Source organism: Falco peregrinus, chromosome 1 (assembly GCF_023634155.1).
Source record: "Falco peregrinus isolate bFalPer1 chromosome 1, bFalPer1.pri, whole genome shotgun sequence".
NCBI classification, from domain to species: domain Eukaryota; kingdom Metazoa; phylum Chordata; class Aves; order Falconiformes; family Falconidae; genus Falco; species Falco peregrinus.
The window spans coordinates 95,427,609-95,443,035 of record NC_073721.1 but is presented as its reverse complement, the minus strand read 5'-3'; the positions used below and the strand labels follow the sequence as shown (position 1 = coordinate 95,443,035).

Genomic DNA, 15,427 nt, shown 5'->3' with positions numbered 1-15,427 from the left:
GACCTCTCTGGGTGGAGATGATGGAAAAATGGGTCTGGGAAAGGATAAACAGCAGCGACCCTGCGCCTGGGTGTTGTGTGTGCGTGGGGAGCCCGCAGCCGGCCCCGCTGGCTGACAACTTGCCAGTTGAGCTGCACGACATGTTGTGGCTGTTCCAGTTTTCCACCCCCGCCATCCTGGTCCCCTGTGGATCAGGAGTCACGTCCCTGCCCGGCTCAAGGGAGCGGGATGCGAGGAGAGCGAGTGGGCAGCGGGCAGAGACCCCCACCCACGGCGTGGGCCCGGGGGTGGCCAGGCACTGCAGCTGGGGGGGCTGCAAGGCCCTGGGGGTGGCGGGGCACAGTGCGGGGATGTCCCTCTCCCCTCGGGATGCCACCGCCGTACCGGGCCCGGGCGGGGTACGGGGATGTCCCTCTCCCCACCGGATGCCACCGCCGTACCGGGGTCCGGGCGGGGTCCGGGGATGTCCCTCTCCCCACCGGATGCCACCGCCGTACCGGACCCCGGGCGGGGTATGGGGGTGTCCCTCTCCCCCCGGGATGCCACCGCCGTACCGGACCCCGGGCGGGGCGGGCAGCCCGGGGCGGATTTTGGGGTAAGACCCGATTGGTCGGGGCCGGGGCCCGAGGATCCAATGGCGGCGCGGCTTTGGCCTGTGCCCGCCCCGCCAGCGGCGCGCCCCGTCCCGCCCCGCCGGCTCCGGTTCCCTCCGCCGGGTCGGGGCTGCCCCGTCGGGTCCGCTCCGCTCCAGCGCTCCGCTCCGCTCCGGCGCCGTCGGGTCCGGTGGGCGCCGTCTGGGGCGGGGGGATGCCGTGGGCCGGCGGCGGGATGCGGGCGGTGGCGGCGGTGCTGGCGGCGGTGCTGGCGGCGGGGACAGCCCTGCCCCGCCCGGGGCTGCTGCCGCACGGCCCGGCCCGCCGCGATGCCCGGCTGCGGCCCGGCGACGACGAGAGCTCCCCCGGGGTGCCGCTCCGCCGCCCGCTGCGCCTCTACGGCCGCGCCGCCCGCCGCCTCTACGTGAGTCCCGGCCGGCCCCGGGCCCCCGGCCCTGCTCCTTCCCCCGGCCCCCGCCGCGCTTGCTCCGCGCCCCTTTCCCCCCTCCATCACCGCCCTCTGTCCCTCCGGCTTCCCATCCCTTCACCCTTCTATCCCTCCCTCCTTGTCGCTTGTCTTCCCGCTCCCCTCCTCTCCATCCCTCTGTCCCACCACCTCCCTCTTTATCTTTTCGCTCCTCCATCTTCTAATCCCCCTCCCATCCACCCCCTTCCTCCCCAGCCGTTCCCCTTGACACCCACCTCCCCTGACTCCCACCCCAGCCCCTCCAGATGTGCCTTTGCCGCCTCCGCCTCTGCACGTGTCCTCCCTCCATCCATCCCTTTTTCCCCCCTCTCCTGCCCGGTGTCTCCAGCCGCGGAGGAACAAGAGGGCTTTCTCCTTCGCAGCTGTTCCCCCGTCAGCAGCGGCTGCAGCTGGGGCGGCCCCTGAGCTGCAGCTCTCTGGGGGATGGAGAAGCTCGAGGTCTTTGTTTTCCCCCTGGCCGGCTGGGGCCACGCGGTCGCAGGGCGCTCAGCCCTGTGCCCCACTCCACTGGGGAGGGGTGACGGGTGGCAGAGGCACCTCTGCAGCTCCTGAGCACCCTGCGCCGCTCTACCTGCAGGTGGGGACCAACGGGGTCATCTCAACCCAGGATTTCCCCAGGGAGACCCAGTACGTGGATGACGATTTCCCCACAGACTTCCCTGTCATCGCTCCCTTCCTGGCCGACCTTGACACCTCCGGTGACAGAGGGAACATCTACTACCGGCAAGACGACTCTCCGGACGTGCTGGACCAGGCTGCGGGCTACATCCAGGCTGGGTTCCCCCACACCACCGGCTCCTTTGCGCCCACCAACACGTTCATCGCCACCTGGGAGGACGTGGGCGCCTACCAGGAGCTCTCACAGGACACAGAGCCCTCCAAGAAGGTGAGGCCAACAGGCTGAGATTGGACACCCATCCTACGTGTTGTGGGAGGATGAGTCTTCCTCATGGCGGCTCCAGCCTTGGATGAGCACTGAGGGAGATGTGGAGCTCCTCATCTTTGCTCAGAGCAGCAGTGGTGGTGGGTCTGTTGGCTTTGTTGATGGGCAGGAGAGGTTTAGTGGTTGCCTTCAACTCCATGGTTGGAGGTGCTCAGGCTTTTCCCTGCTTTTCAGGCAAAGCTTTACAGTGCTGGTGGCTCTGAATTTGCAGGGCAGAGTTGGACCAGGGGCGGCTGTGGGAAGTGGTGGCCCAAGTCACCCATCGTGCTCCTCACCTTTTGCCAGTGGCTTGGGGCTTGTCCTGCTGTCTGCCTGCATGCTGGGCTGATTAATGCTGCTGGCCAGGAGCTGGCTTCAGAGTTTCCGCTGTGGGTTGATTTTGTGTCTGGAAAACAAGCTCGTAGGTGGTCTGCCAGGTCGGGGAGGTGACCTGTGCTCTCCACCCATGGGCTGATAAGGCTCCTGCGTGGGTGGACCTCCAGCGCTGCCTTTCCCTGAAAACTGCTGGATCTGTTGCTGGGGCATAAGCTGTCACATTAGGCTGATGATGTGCTGAGGAGGTGATGGTGACGCTCTGCCAGCACCGTGGGCTTCTTGAAACGAGCTGAATGTGAAGAGTTGCAAAAGGAAAACTCCGGTGATGAATGCCCAGAGCTGTGCGATGGGTGATGGGCTTTCGCTGGGGTGGGGTGGGCTGAACCCAAAGCCCACCAGCAGCTGCCAGGTCCCCATGGGCCACTGGCATCCATCCCCACCAGCCGTCCCCCTGCTCCGGGGCCCTTCGGTAGCAGGCTTCTGAGAGGGAAGCCAAGAGGGGAAGAAACCGAGGTTTGGAAGGAAACAACACACATTTTTTCCTCTAATTTAAAACTTGGGAAGGCAGCTGAAGAGATGCCATCAGGGGCCTCACAGCGACCTCGCAGCCATCGAAAGTGCAGCCTCCTCTTCCCAATTTTTTTTTTTCCCTCTCGGAGAAGTTGGATCAGGTTTAAAATGAAACTGGTCTTGCTTGGAAATGAGCAGCTCCGGGGAAAGCTTCATTCAAGATGCACTGAAATGCAGCTCGTACCTGTGCTTTGCTGAACTCCCCCTTAGCCAAAACCGGTAAAAAACTTCCCAAACACCACTTTTTTCTTACCAACTATGCTGTTTATTGAAACGCTACCCTCCTGCTGCTCAGAACCAGGATTGCCCTCAAGGCCTTTAACCCCCCATTTTGGAAAGTCATGGCTCATCCTTTTTGAGTGTCGAAAGCAGAAACCTGGGTTAAGGCCGCGGGGGTTAGAGGCTCCCCAGGCCCCTGGCTTGGGGGTCCCGCCTGGCCGGGAGGTCTGGCAGTGCTGCCAGCAGCACCCTGTCCCTCCAGCTTCCTGGGGACATGCTCCTAGTCCCCGTGGTGACGATTTCCAGGGCTGCAGAGCGGGTCGAGAGCTGACCCCACTTCTGCAGAGGCAAAAATTGCCCTTTGGGCTGGAATTTGCCCTTTGCAGCTCTGCCGGGAGCAGCTGGCTGTGAGCCAGGGGCTGTGTCCGCCCCCCTCGCTCTCTGCCCTACATCCCACGATGCCAGCACATCAATGTCACCCACTGGGTCCCCCCTTGCCGCCCACCACAAGGCAAAATGAGCCCTGCAGCTGGCTGCGTGGGGGAGGAATCCAGCCCTGGGGAGGAGGGGTTGTGTGTCCCCCCCAGCTTTTTGGCTGCCTTTGCATGGGGTCTCTGAATGCCCGAGTGTGCAACACACACAACAAGGCTCTTTATATCCCGTGGGGCTGCCAGGAAACCTTGTGATGCCCCGGGGGCCCTGCACCCCGAAACCGGGGCTGGCACAGTGGGGACAGGCAGTTCTGGGCTCGGGGGTGATGTGAGGGGAGCCCCCACCCCTCCTGCCCCTGGCTCTGGGGCTGAAACTGGGAGTTTAATCCTTTTTCCTTCGCTCAGGCATCGTTCCCCGCTCACTGCTGCTGGCAGCTTGTGGGGAAGGGCTGCTGCTGCATGCTTATATTTATTTATTCGGAGAGCAGGACCTGTGTGGGGTGAGGGTGGGGGCTCGCCCAAATCCTGCAAGCATTGGTTTCTCTGCATCGGGGGTGACTGCGATGTGTGTGCATGTGTGTGGATTCTCCAGTGGCTTGTAAGGGTTGTGCTCGCTCTGCAGCCTGTCCATCTGTGGGTTATTGCTGCAGTCCCGCTCCATGGCACAGCCTCGCTCAGGGGCTGGCGCAGCCCCAAGGCTCGCCAGCACGGCACGGCAGGCAGCCAGCGTGCCTATAGCGGGATGTATGGGTGTGGGGAAGGCGGGAGTACATGCATGTTTTTTCCTGAGGAAACCAAGCTAAAATTGTTCTCAGGGGGAAGCGAGGGGGGTGCGGGTCTTCCTCTGGTGCTGCTGGGATGGAGGGGGGCTGCTGGTGTCAGGGGCAGGACAGAAGGAGGGGAACAGTAGTGAGGGGCTTCCAGCTGCAGCGTGCCCACCCGTCGCACTGGTTACATGGCCAGGGATGCTCCTGGGCATGGTACAGGGCTGTCACCTCCCTGTGTGACAGCTCCAAGGAACACTCCTGCACCCAGGCAGCTGAGTGGGGGTGGCCTGGCTGTGTCATGGGCTCCCGTGGAGGATGCTGAGCATCTTCCCAGTGTGTTGCACTGGGGTTTGGCCATGTGCGAGCAGCCTCTGCTCCTGCTCTTCCCCAGGAGGTCTCTGCAGGCTTATGGAGGGCTCTTTTGGGGTGCTTGCATGCATTGCACTGTGCAGGGAGCTGGCTGTTGCATCCCTCATCCTCTTCCCTGTCTCAGTCCTCTGCTGGGTTCCTGCCCCTCCATGACATCCCTCTGTCCTGCTCTCCCTTTGGCAGCTTAACACCTTCCAGGCAGTCATAGCCTATGATGATGAGGACACGTATGCCATCTTCCTCTACCCTGATGGTGGCCTCCAGTTTCTGGGGACGCGGCCCAAGGAGTCCTACAACGTTCAGCTGGAGCTGCCAGCCAGAGTGGGCTTCAGCCGGGGGGATGGCGATGACCCAAAGAGGGACGGGCTTTTCCACAGCCTGGCCAGCAGTGAGCAGGCTCTGAGACGCCTGGAGCGGTGCGTGATTCTGGGGGGGCTGTGCTGGGGGGACAGCATCACCTTCTCCCAGCCCCCAGAGCCTTTTAAAGGCTGGAAGAAGTGAACTGGGGAGATGGGCGGCGCCATGGCGCTTGGTCCTGCATGCATGGGAGCTTTTTGGGAGCTGCATTTGGGGTCCTGTGAGCGGGGGTGTGGAGTGCGGCCGCTTGGTACCTTTGGGGTGAGTTTCCCACCGGAGCTGTGATGGATGTGCATGTGTGCTGCTGTCCTGCAGGGAGAGCAACGCAGGGGTACCTGGTGTGTGGGTCTTCCACGTAGGCAGCGTGGCCCCCCTGGAGCACGTGGAGCCGGGGGTCGGTGGGGCAGCTGGCCCCAGTGTGCCCCAGAGCCCCGTGCATCATGCCCCTGGCACCGCCGACTACACCCGCATGCTCTACAACCGTGCTGATCACACGTCCACGGAGCTGCCAGTGCAGCGTGGTTCAGAAGCCATGTCACCCAACCACGGATCCCGTGTCCCGGCGCTGCTGGGCATCGTCCCTGAGGGGCTGCCTGCATCCCCGGGGCAGGAGCAGAGCCGCCGGCTGCACCCCGACAGGGACGGCAGCGCCCGGCAGAGCTACTCTGGCAACCCCTCTTCCTACAGCTCTGGGCATCACGGCGTCGGCGTGGAGGAAGATGTGCATTTTAATCCCGACGGTGAGTGGCTGCAGCCCCTCCGATGACCGTTTGGGGACAGCTCATGGCGGGTGGCTCCCTAAAAAAGGCCTCTTTGCTGCAAGCTGATCTCTCCCTGAGCAGCCGGAGCTGGAGCTAGCGTGGGCTGGCATTGCTCCTGCAAAGCTGCTGCCCTTCCAGCTCCTCTTCTCCTAGCCAAATCCTGCTGCCAAGGGGCTGCCGGAGCCATACGTCCCTGCCTGCTGGGTTTGCTGCTGCCCTGCCCCACGTTGCGAGGAGGGAAGCTTGAGGGATGGGAAGCTCAGAGAACATGTTCTAGTGGCCGCCCCCACTGCCACTGAGCGGGCTGCGGAGCCGGTGTGGCATGTGCCCTGGGAACCAAAGCCCCGTCCCGTGCCGGCTGTTTCCCAGAAATATGCAGGAACTGGATCTCTTGCCTTCTGTCAGATCCGCCTGAAATCAGGCAACACAGCCTCCCCTATGCACCCTGGGTGGCTTTCTTGGGAACTGCCCCGCCAGCTGGGGGAGTTTTGGGGGCCAAGGAGGCAAGATGCTCACACCTCATGAGGGGTGGCTTTGTCACCCTCTCCCCAACCATGTCCCCTTGTCCCCAGTGTTCACCTACAGCGCGGCTGGTAAGGAGACGTGTGCCCAGCACCACGGGCGCTGCTCCCCGCACGCCTTCTGCACCGACTATGCCACTGGCATCTGCTGCCACTGCCGGGCCACCTACTACGGCAACGGGCGGCAGTGCCTGCCCGAAGGTACGCAGGGTGGGCAGCGAGGATGGGCATCCCATGCCTGGGTGGCCGCTGCCAGGGGTGCCCGTCTTCCTCCTGCCCAGGGGCTGTGCATCGCCTCAACGGGAAGGTGAGCGGGAGCCTGATGGTGGGACGGGCATCCGTCCGCTTCCAGGACGTCGACCTGCACGCCTACATCGTGGGCAGTGACGGCCGAGCCTACACAGCTATCAGTGGGGTGCCCCAGCCTGCTGCCCGTGCCCTCCTGCCTCTCCTGCCTGTCGGTGGGCTCTTCGCCTGGCTCTTCGCCCTTGAGGAGCCCAGCTCTGAGAACGGCTTCAGCATCACCGGTGAGCGGGGAGCTGGGATGTGCCACCAAGCCCCATCGCTCTGACGGATGTGGCTCCTGGTGGGGTGGCCTGGCTCAGACATGGGGTGATGTACGGCTTGGGGCAGGTGATGAGGGGTGGGGGTTCAGGGCAGCCTCGTGGCTTCTCTGGTCACTTCCCCAGGTTCAGCTGGCTGTCACCTCCCTGCTGTGAGGCCTCACAGGTGTGCCAGAAGAGTGGGAAAGGATGTTTTGGGGATGTACTTCCTACAATGGAATGCTGCCTGTTCCCTTTTCCTGCCCAGGTGCCGAATTCACCCAGAGCCTGGAGGTGACCTTCTACCCTGGGGAGGAGACGGTCCATGTCACTCAGATGGCCGAGGGCCTGGGGCCAGACAATTACTTAAGCCTTAAGACTCACATCCAGGGCCAGGTGCCGTTTCTCCCAGAGGATGTCACTGTCCACATCACTCCCTACAAGGAGCTCTACCACTACTCCAGCTCAGGTAAGAGCCTGTGCTCAGTTCCAGCTTTGTTTTCTCGCACATCATCCCTACGTGCCCTCCTTGGAGCACCCCCAAAAAAACCCATCCCCACCACGGTTCCCAAAATCCCATAGTCATCAGTGCTGAAGCCAGTCCTCCCACATCCCATGGTTGTTTTTTTTTCCTTGCTGTCTGACAGCTGTGACATCCTCTGCTCAGCGGGAGTACGTCCTGGCTGCGGGGACCGCCAACCAGACCTTGTCCTACCGCCTACGCCAGAACATCACCTTCGCCGGCTGCCCGCACGCCCGCCTGCCCGCTCGGCAGTGGCTGAGCGTGGTGCGTGCCTTCGCCCTCTACGACAGCCAGGAGCATGTCCTGCGCTACGCCCTCGCCGCCCGTGTCAGCTCAGCACAAGGTGAGCTCCAGCACCCACCCCAGGGTGCCGGCTGCTGCCAGGGGATGCTGCTGTCTCCTGCCCGCTCTCAAAGCTGCAGTGTGCTCACTTGACCCAAAAACAGCCAAAAAAGAGAGGCTGGTGGGTTTTTTTTCAAGCAGCTTGAGCCAAAGCGCTCCTGGAATGGGGGGGGGCACAGTGGGGTTGGCACTGGGTGGCATGGCCACAGGTGCCTGTGTAGGATGAGGGTGCCGCTGCACAGCAGTGATGCCTGTGTCAGATATGTGGGAACCATTGTTCCCCACTCCCTGTATCTCCTCCGCCCCCTGCCCCCAACATCCTCCCTCACCTGCAGACGATGTCGAGAATCCCCCAGTGAATCCATGTCACGACAGCACGCACACCTGCGAGGCAACAGCACGCTGCCAGCCCAGTGCAGGGATGGAGTACACGTGCGAGTGCGCAGCTGGGTACCACAGAGCTGGACGGGGCTGCCGAGGTGACTGGGGGCTGTGGGTGGGTGCAGGGGGTGGGGTGGTGGCCCCTTTCCCCCACAGGGCACCCACTGCCATTTGGGGTGCTGGCACGTGCCCCAGCATTGCAACACTTGCTGTCTCAAGAGCTTCTGGAGCTGTACTAAGGATATGGATGAATCAGGGGGGGAAACTGAGGCAGGGGGCTGGGAGGCTGCTGGGGGCACCTGGGGGAGCACTCTGGGGGTATTGTGGGGATGGAGGGAGATGGGGGATGGGCACCTTGGGGCAGGACATCCCCCCCAGCCCAGGAGCAGCCAGACCCCAAAAATGGGGGTGTCTCCCCTTCTAGATGTGGACGAGTGTGCCGAGGGCCTGAGCCAGTGCGGCCCCTTCACCGTCTGCCTGAATGTGCCAGGCAGCTACCGGTGCGAGTGCCACAGCGGGTACCGGCCAGCAGAGGATGGGCAGGCGTGTGTGCGTAAGTGCCAGCCCTCTGGTTTGGGGTGTCCTGACACCTGTACCCTACAGAGGTTGCCTGGCCACCCCCTTACCCCTCTGTCCCCACAGCGCTGGCACCGGCAAGTAACCCCTGTGAGGACGGGAGCCATCCCTGCGCACCCAGGGACCGGGCACGCTGCCTGCCCCGTGCTGGGGGCCGCCCTGCCTGCGAGTGCCTCCCCGGGTACACCGGCGATGGCATTGACTGCTCCGGTACGGGGGTGTGCAGGGGACCACAGGGTGCCCACCCCACACGGCTGCTGGGGTGCCCTGGCTGATCCCCATCATCTTCCCCATGCGCAGACGTGGATGAGTGTGCCGAAAACCCGTGCCACCTGGCTGCCACCTGCTACAACATGCCAGGCTCCTTCTCCTGCCGGTGCCAGCCTGGCTACGAGGGCGATGGCTTCCAGTGCACGCAGGGTAAGGCTGTCTGGTTCGCCCCCACACTAGCTCTGCCCAGGGCAGCTTCCCCCATCCTCATTCTGTGGCTGCTTTGGCTCTCCTGCCAGCAGAAGGGAGCACGCAGCGGCTGACACCCTGCCAGCATGAGCGGCTGTACCCACGGGCAGTACCCCCGGGACCCTCACCCGTGGACGACGGGCACATGCCCCAGTGTGACGAGGAGGGTCGGTACCGGCCCCTGCAGTGCCACCGCAGCACCGGGCACTGCTGGTGCGTGGATGCTGCGGGGCAGGAGATCGCCGGCACACGGACAGCGCCAGGCAGCACGCCGCCGCGCTGCGGGAGCCCAGGTCAGTGCCACCCTGCAGCACTCGAGCGGGTGAGGGTAGGCGGGTTGGGTCCTTCAGCATCCCGTTGGCATCCTGATGGGATCAGCAGGCACCGACCTGTTGGGGTGAAGCATCTCCCAGCCCCACGGTGCAAGAGATGCCCTGGCTGGCTGCGCTGGTCGTGCCCAATGGCAGAGGGTGGTGAGAAGGTGCTGGAGCAGGCAGAGCCCTGCCTGTCCCTGTCCGGCTGGACTTTGGCCCCAGCCACCAGCAGAGTGGGGACAGTGGGGCTGCAGTGAGTGGCAGGGACCCTCTGACCAACCACCCGGCTGGGGGCTTCACTGCTATGGTCTGGGTGCTGCTGGATGCACGGTGGGGCACATCAGGGGGACTCCGGGGTCTTTAGGGTGCCCTGGCCCGTGGTGTTACAGTGGCAGTGGCCATTGGGGCACCTCCTGCATCATCTTGTGATGGAGGGGACAGCCATGGGGTGTCGGGGAGGCTGGAGAGGGGCAGCCCCAGCCCCCCTTGTCCAAGGGGGGAGCAACATGGTGCTGGCAGAGCATCACCCAGCACCTGCAGCCCTGGGTGAAGCAGGGCCAAATCCAGGTGCCAAGCAGGTCCAGGGGAGCTGTGTGGCACCCTCTGAGCCCAGGGTGGGGGTGTTTGCTGCCAGCAGAGTCCATCCAGCAGCTGACCCCCTGTGAACATGAGCGGCTGTACCCACGGGCAGTGCCCCCGGGACCCTTGCCTGTGGGCAACGGGCACGTGCCCCAGTGTGACGAGCAGGGTCAGTACCTGCCCCTGCAGTGCCATGGCAGCACTGGGCACTGCTGGTGTGTGGATGCTGCGGGGCAGGAGATCGCCGGCACACGGACGGCACCAGGCAGCACACCGCCGCGCTGCGGGAGCCCAGGTCAGTGCCTGGGGGAGTTGGGGGTGCCATCCTCTCCCTGCAGCACCCCATCATCTTTAGTATGGAGGGGCACCCAGCAAGGAGAGGGGGATGCGGGGCTCTGGCAGAGCCCTGAGTCCCCTAAGCTTGCACATGGGGGTCTGTGACAGTGTGGGTGACTGTCACCCTCCCTGTGCCAGAGCCCACGGAGCGGCCCCACACCATGTGTGAGCGGTGGCGGCAGAGCTTGCTGGAGCACTATGGGGGCAGCCCCCGCAGTGACCAGTATGTGCCGCAGTGCGACACGGGGGGCAACTTCACCCCACTGCAGTGCCACGGGGACAGCGGGGTACTGCTGGTGCGTGGATGAGAGCGGCAGGGAGATCCAAGGCACACGCTCAGAGCCTGGCAGCCCCCCACCGTGTAAGAGATGAGTACCCCAAGTGCCACACACCCACCCCCCATCTAGCACAGCACAAGCTCTGGCTGCTGCACACCGCTTTGGGTGCAAAGCCGAGGGGCCAGTGCTCCCAAAGCCATCTCTCTCCCTGTCCTGTGTCCCCCTGCCCTGTCTGTGTGTCAGGTCTCCCCAGTGTTGCGCCACCCAGCATCCGGCCCTCGCCCCGGCCTGATGTGTCCCCACCGGCCACTGGGACCTTTCTGCTCTACGCTCAGGGACAGCAAATCGGCTACCTCCCGCTCAACGGCACGCGGCTGCAGAAGGAGGCAGCAAAGACCCTCCTCTCCCTGCACGTACAGTATCTCCAGTGCCTGGGCTGGGGTGCAGGACCACCGCAGGGAGTTAGGAACAGGCTGATGCTGCAGCTCTGTGTTGCGCATCTCCCTGGACCACTCTTGTCAGAGCCGTGATGCTTTGAGGGGTCACCTCTTGAGGGTTGATGTTGGGTTTGCAGGGACATCGGCTGTGCCGGCTGGCTGGGTGCTGAGATGGAGGAGGAGCATGCTCCCCTCTTCCTCCGGCTGCCCCCCAGCACAGAGGCACAGACCTGGGGCTGCCAGCAAAGGGAAGGAGCAGGATGCTCGATGAGCTCCCCTGGCCATCGTCGTGGGGCCCGGACTGCCAGCTGCACACCTCTACTGCAAGCTTGCCTTTTCCCTTCCTCTGACTTCTCTTGGAGCACGGTCATGTGCATCTCCAGCCAGGCCAGACTGAGGGAGAGGAATGCTGAAAGCTGGGCCATGACACTCCCTGAACCCCAGGGAACTGAAACACCTTGCCAAGTATTCCCCCTCCCCATCCTGAAGGTCATTCCTCGGGCTGGCTTCACTGTTGGAGCAGTCTCTCTTCAAGCCAAGGGGTTCCAAACCCATCTGGACGTGGGTGTGCATCTGCAACAGCTGACCTAAAAATCTCTGCTGCAGGATTCAGCCAGGGGTGTGCAGTGGGAGCTCACCGGTGTTGGGTTTTGCCAGGGAAAAGGGATTTGAGCGTCATTCCCCATCACTGCCTCTTGCAGAGTGCCCTGGGCAGCTCCCAGTGCCAGCTGGTGGGATAAGGATGCTCACTGAGCCTCTTGCCTGCGCCTCAGGCGGGCTTTCACCCTGTGTCCCTCTTCCAACCCTGGCAGGGCTCCATTGTGGTGGGGATTGACTATGACTGCCGGGAGAAGATGATCTATTGGACTGATGTAGCCGGCCGGACCATAAGTCGGGCGAGTCTGGAGCCAGGTGCTGAGCCGGAGACCGTGATCAACTCAGGTGTGCTCCCATCACCAGTGACACCTGCCCAACGCCACAGCAGCGGGTCCAGGCCAGGCTGTGCCCACCGCAGCTCTGGGGCTGTCCTGCTTTGGGGTCCTCCATCCCCACGCTCGCATCCCTTGGCTTTGGGTCTGGCAGGTTGGGGCACCATGATCTGTCCAGGAGCAGCACGTCCCCAGCCGCTGACCATGTCCATCCCTCTGGCAGGGCTCATCAGTCCCGAGGGGCTGGCAGTGGACCACCTGCGCCGAGCCATGTTCTGGACCGACAGCGGCCTGGATAAGATCGAGAGAGCCCGGCTGGATGGCTCTGAGCGGCAGGTGCTCTTCGACACTGAGCTTGTGAACCCTCGGGCCATCGCAGTGGACCCTGTCCGAGGGTGAGCAGCAGCGTTTCCGCAGGGATTTGCATGCAGGGCTTTGCAAGGTGCAAAAATCAGACACACACAGTGGTGCCAAGGCCCCATCCTGACCCTGGGAGCAGCTCTCCTACATTGTACACCCCGTAGGAGGGACTGGCGCTGTTCCCCAACCCCTCTTTTATTTAGTAATTCAGGATTTGGCTAAACCTGCTGTTTCAGTGTCAGGATGTACATTATTTTTAAAAGCTTTGAAACACGCCTGGCGTTCGAAAACACAAGCTGTGCCTCCAGGGTGCTGCTGCAATACAAAATGTGCTACTCCTAAGACTCGCCCTCATCTAGGAGCTACAGTTTGGGTTGTAAACATGTTTGAGATCATTCTGGTTTTCTTCTAGAGATTCTTCAAATCCAATAAAGATTTATTTCAGGCACTGTTAAGGGGAAAAACCAGGCCTCTCTCTTGACAAAAACCAGTAACAAAGCAAAAGCCAATGATCTTCTACCACTCCTAACTGTGGTGTGTCCTGTTTGTTCATTATATAATTATTTCCCCAGCAATCTTTACTGGACGGACTGGAATCGTGAAGCACCCAAAATTGAAACTTCTACTGTCAGTGGAGCCAGCAGGAGGGTCCTGGTGAATAAGGACATCGGCTTGCCCAACGGCCTGACGTTCGACCCCTTCTCCAAGCTGCTCTGTTGGGCAGATGCAGGTAACTTCACTGAGGACGGATCACGCTACGACACACTAAGCCTCGAGGGGAAAAACAGTGATGTCTATCTTTAGTCCCTTGCTGCCTGTGGGCTTCTCTGCCCCTCTCCCCTATCCTGCCCCAAAGGACTTGGTGTGACGGGGTTGAGTGGGCTCACAGCGTGAGTTGCTTCTACATCCTGAGGCTCAGAAGCTGTTTCAAAATCTAGCGAATACAAAGAACATATTGGGGGGGGGGGGGGCGGTATGGGGGGGTTGGGTTGTGGCCTGGTAACTGTCTTGTGTTTAAAAAGGAACGAAGCACCTGGAGTGCATATTGCCCGACGGCACAGGCCGGCGCATCATACAGAACAACCTCAACTACCCCTTCAGCATCATCAGTTACGCCAATCACTTCTACCACACAGACTGGAGACGGTAAGGGAAGAAAACCTGCTCCCTCCCACAGCCAGGAATGCTCAGCTAACAGCTCCTAGGGATCCGCTCCCCAAAGCGGCTGGGACCCAGCCTCCACCGCTCTCTGCTGCATCCTGCTAGTGAGCAGCTTGGAGCTACAGGGGGGAAAACACACACTGTCCCCAGTCCGCTCCCTGGTCCCGAGTCCCAGAACCTCACCAGAGCGCTCTCTTGGGTCTCCTGCAGCGCCACACTCAGCAATGCCTGCTTGTAAATCTCAGTGCAGAACAGTTGTTTAGAAACAACCCCAGCTTCCTGGGAGGGACAGAAATAGCGGCTGGTTTTGGTTTTTTTAAATAAAACTTGGCGCAAGTTTCTAAATCTAGATTAATTCAAAGAAAAGATTCTGTCCTCAGTTGTTCCCTCTCCCCCACCACCCAAGGCCCTTGGCATCGGGAACTTGCCTCTATTCCCACTCCAGCTGGAAGCTCTCAAAACTTCAAATTTTAGCAGATTACTAGCAGCACTTAAGGACTTGCCATGCTTGGAGGAGACTCTCAGGGAGATAATCTCTCCTTGGAAGGCTGTTTCTGCAACTCTGCATCATCAAAGAGAAATGCACTGAATGAGCTGGACATAGATTTTACGGGGCAAATTTCTTTCCACTTGTTCTGCAGGTGTTCCAAGCAGTCTTTTTAGCTGCCTCTGTTCTTAAATGCATGCAGATGGGGGAAAAAAACCCCCTCAAGTTTCATAGGTAAGTAAAGCACTTCTCCCTCTTTTATCACCAGGGATGGTGTGATAGCTATTGATAAAGACACCGGCTCCTTTACCGATGAGTATCTTCCAGAGCAGCGATCACACCTCTATGGAATAACTGCAGTTTATCCCTACTGCCCTGGAGGTAAAACACACACCCCCACCCACCCCCTCTGGCTTGTCTGACAGCTGCTCAACATACTAAAGATATCCATTTCTCTCTGCAGCAAGGAAATAGTAACACTGCTATTTCAAGAAAAGCAACTTTGCCCCCAAAAGAACTTCAGACCCAGAAAACACTCGCTGCATGCAACCAAGGGGGGGGGGGGAAAAGCCCTTAACCAAGGCCAATGAAGCAACCTACTTCCCTGCTAAAGATTATCAAGTATTTTTGGAAGTTATACCTCAAGTCTTTACTACTGTATTTTTTTTAGAAATTACAAAACATTGATCTATTACAAAAAAAAAAATGGTCCTATGAATCTTAAGACCATTACTCTAACTCTTGCTTATGCAAGCAAATTTAAAGTATAGCTTTCTTATTCAAATGTTTTATTTTATTGGAAGAAGAATGGATTAATTTTTAGTAGTTTTGACAATCTGACCAACAGGTCCTTTTATCCAAAAAATAAGTGCCTATGGGGAGCTTCGGATGCAGTATATTGCTGGGTCTAAGTAACTTGCAGCCCTGAAGACAGAGACTGTGTGCTCCAAAACTGTGTGTGCAGAAGAGTTACGTGATATGGCAAAGGCATTGTATTTTTTCCAGAAGAGAACTCTGTATTTTCACCAACTGCCTCAATGCATGTCTTTTAGTATTTATATTAGAAGAATATGCTAGAATTGATCTGTTCATGCTTGTTGGGTCTTCTAAGTGCCTTCATAGACCTACCCAATGGAGACCAATACATGTTCAGAAATACCATTTACGTTGTAATGCTTCACTTTTTTCTAGGTTACTTCAATAATTGAATAAAATGGTTGTTTTAAGTTTCCCTTTGGATTTAGTTTTTAAATATTTCAGTTGTAGGGCAGACCATGGAAAAGCAACAAGCAAGCCAGGAGTGAGCTGTTCATATGACAGGACCTCAGCAAAAGAGGAATCGTCAGAGACTTTATGTAACACTCCCCTCTGAACACAAAGCCAAACACAA

The 15,427-nt window shown here is 60.2% G+C and overlaps 1 protein-coding gene across 1 annotated transcript; it reads left to right on the top strand.

Annotated features, from left to right (window-relative positions):
• Positions 1-700: 700 nt before the first annotated feature.
• Positions 701-15,268, top strand: NID2 (nidogen 2). The gene is given in 23 exon segments (XM_055799680.1): positions 701-1,017; positions 1,658-1,966; positions 4,878-5,110; positions 5,367-5,791; positions 6,385-6,534; positions 6,615-6,860; positions 7,144-7,344; positions 7,523-7,741; positions 8,076-8,219; positions 8,546-8,674; positions 8,764-8,907; positions 8,998-9,117; positions 9,210-9,449; positions 10,108-10,344; positions 10,524-10,669; positions 10,671-10,746; positions 10,907-11,076; positions 11,913-12,042; positions 12,253-12,424; positions 12,962-13,119; positions 13,412-13,535; positions 14,306-14,418; positions 14,501-15,268. Coding segments are annotated over 23 exon segments (4,107 nt in total). The 5' UTR covers positions 701-807; the 3' UTR covers positions 14,512-15,268.
• The last annotated feature ends 159 nt before the right edge of the window (positions 15,269-15,427 follow it).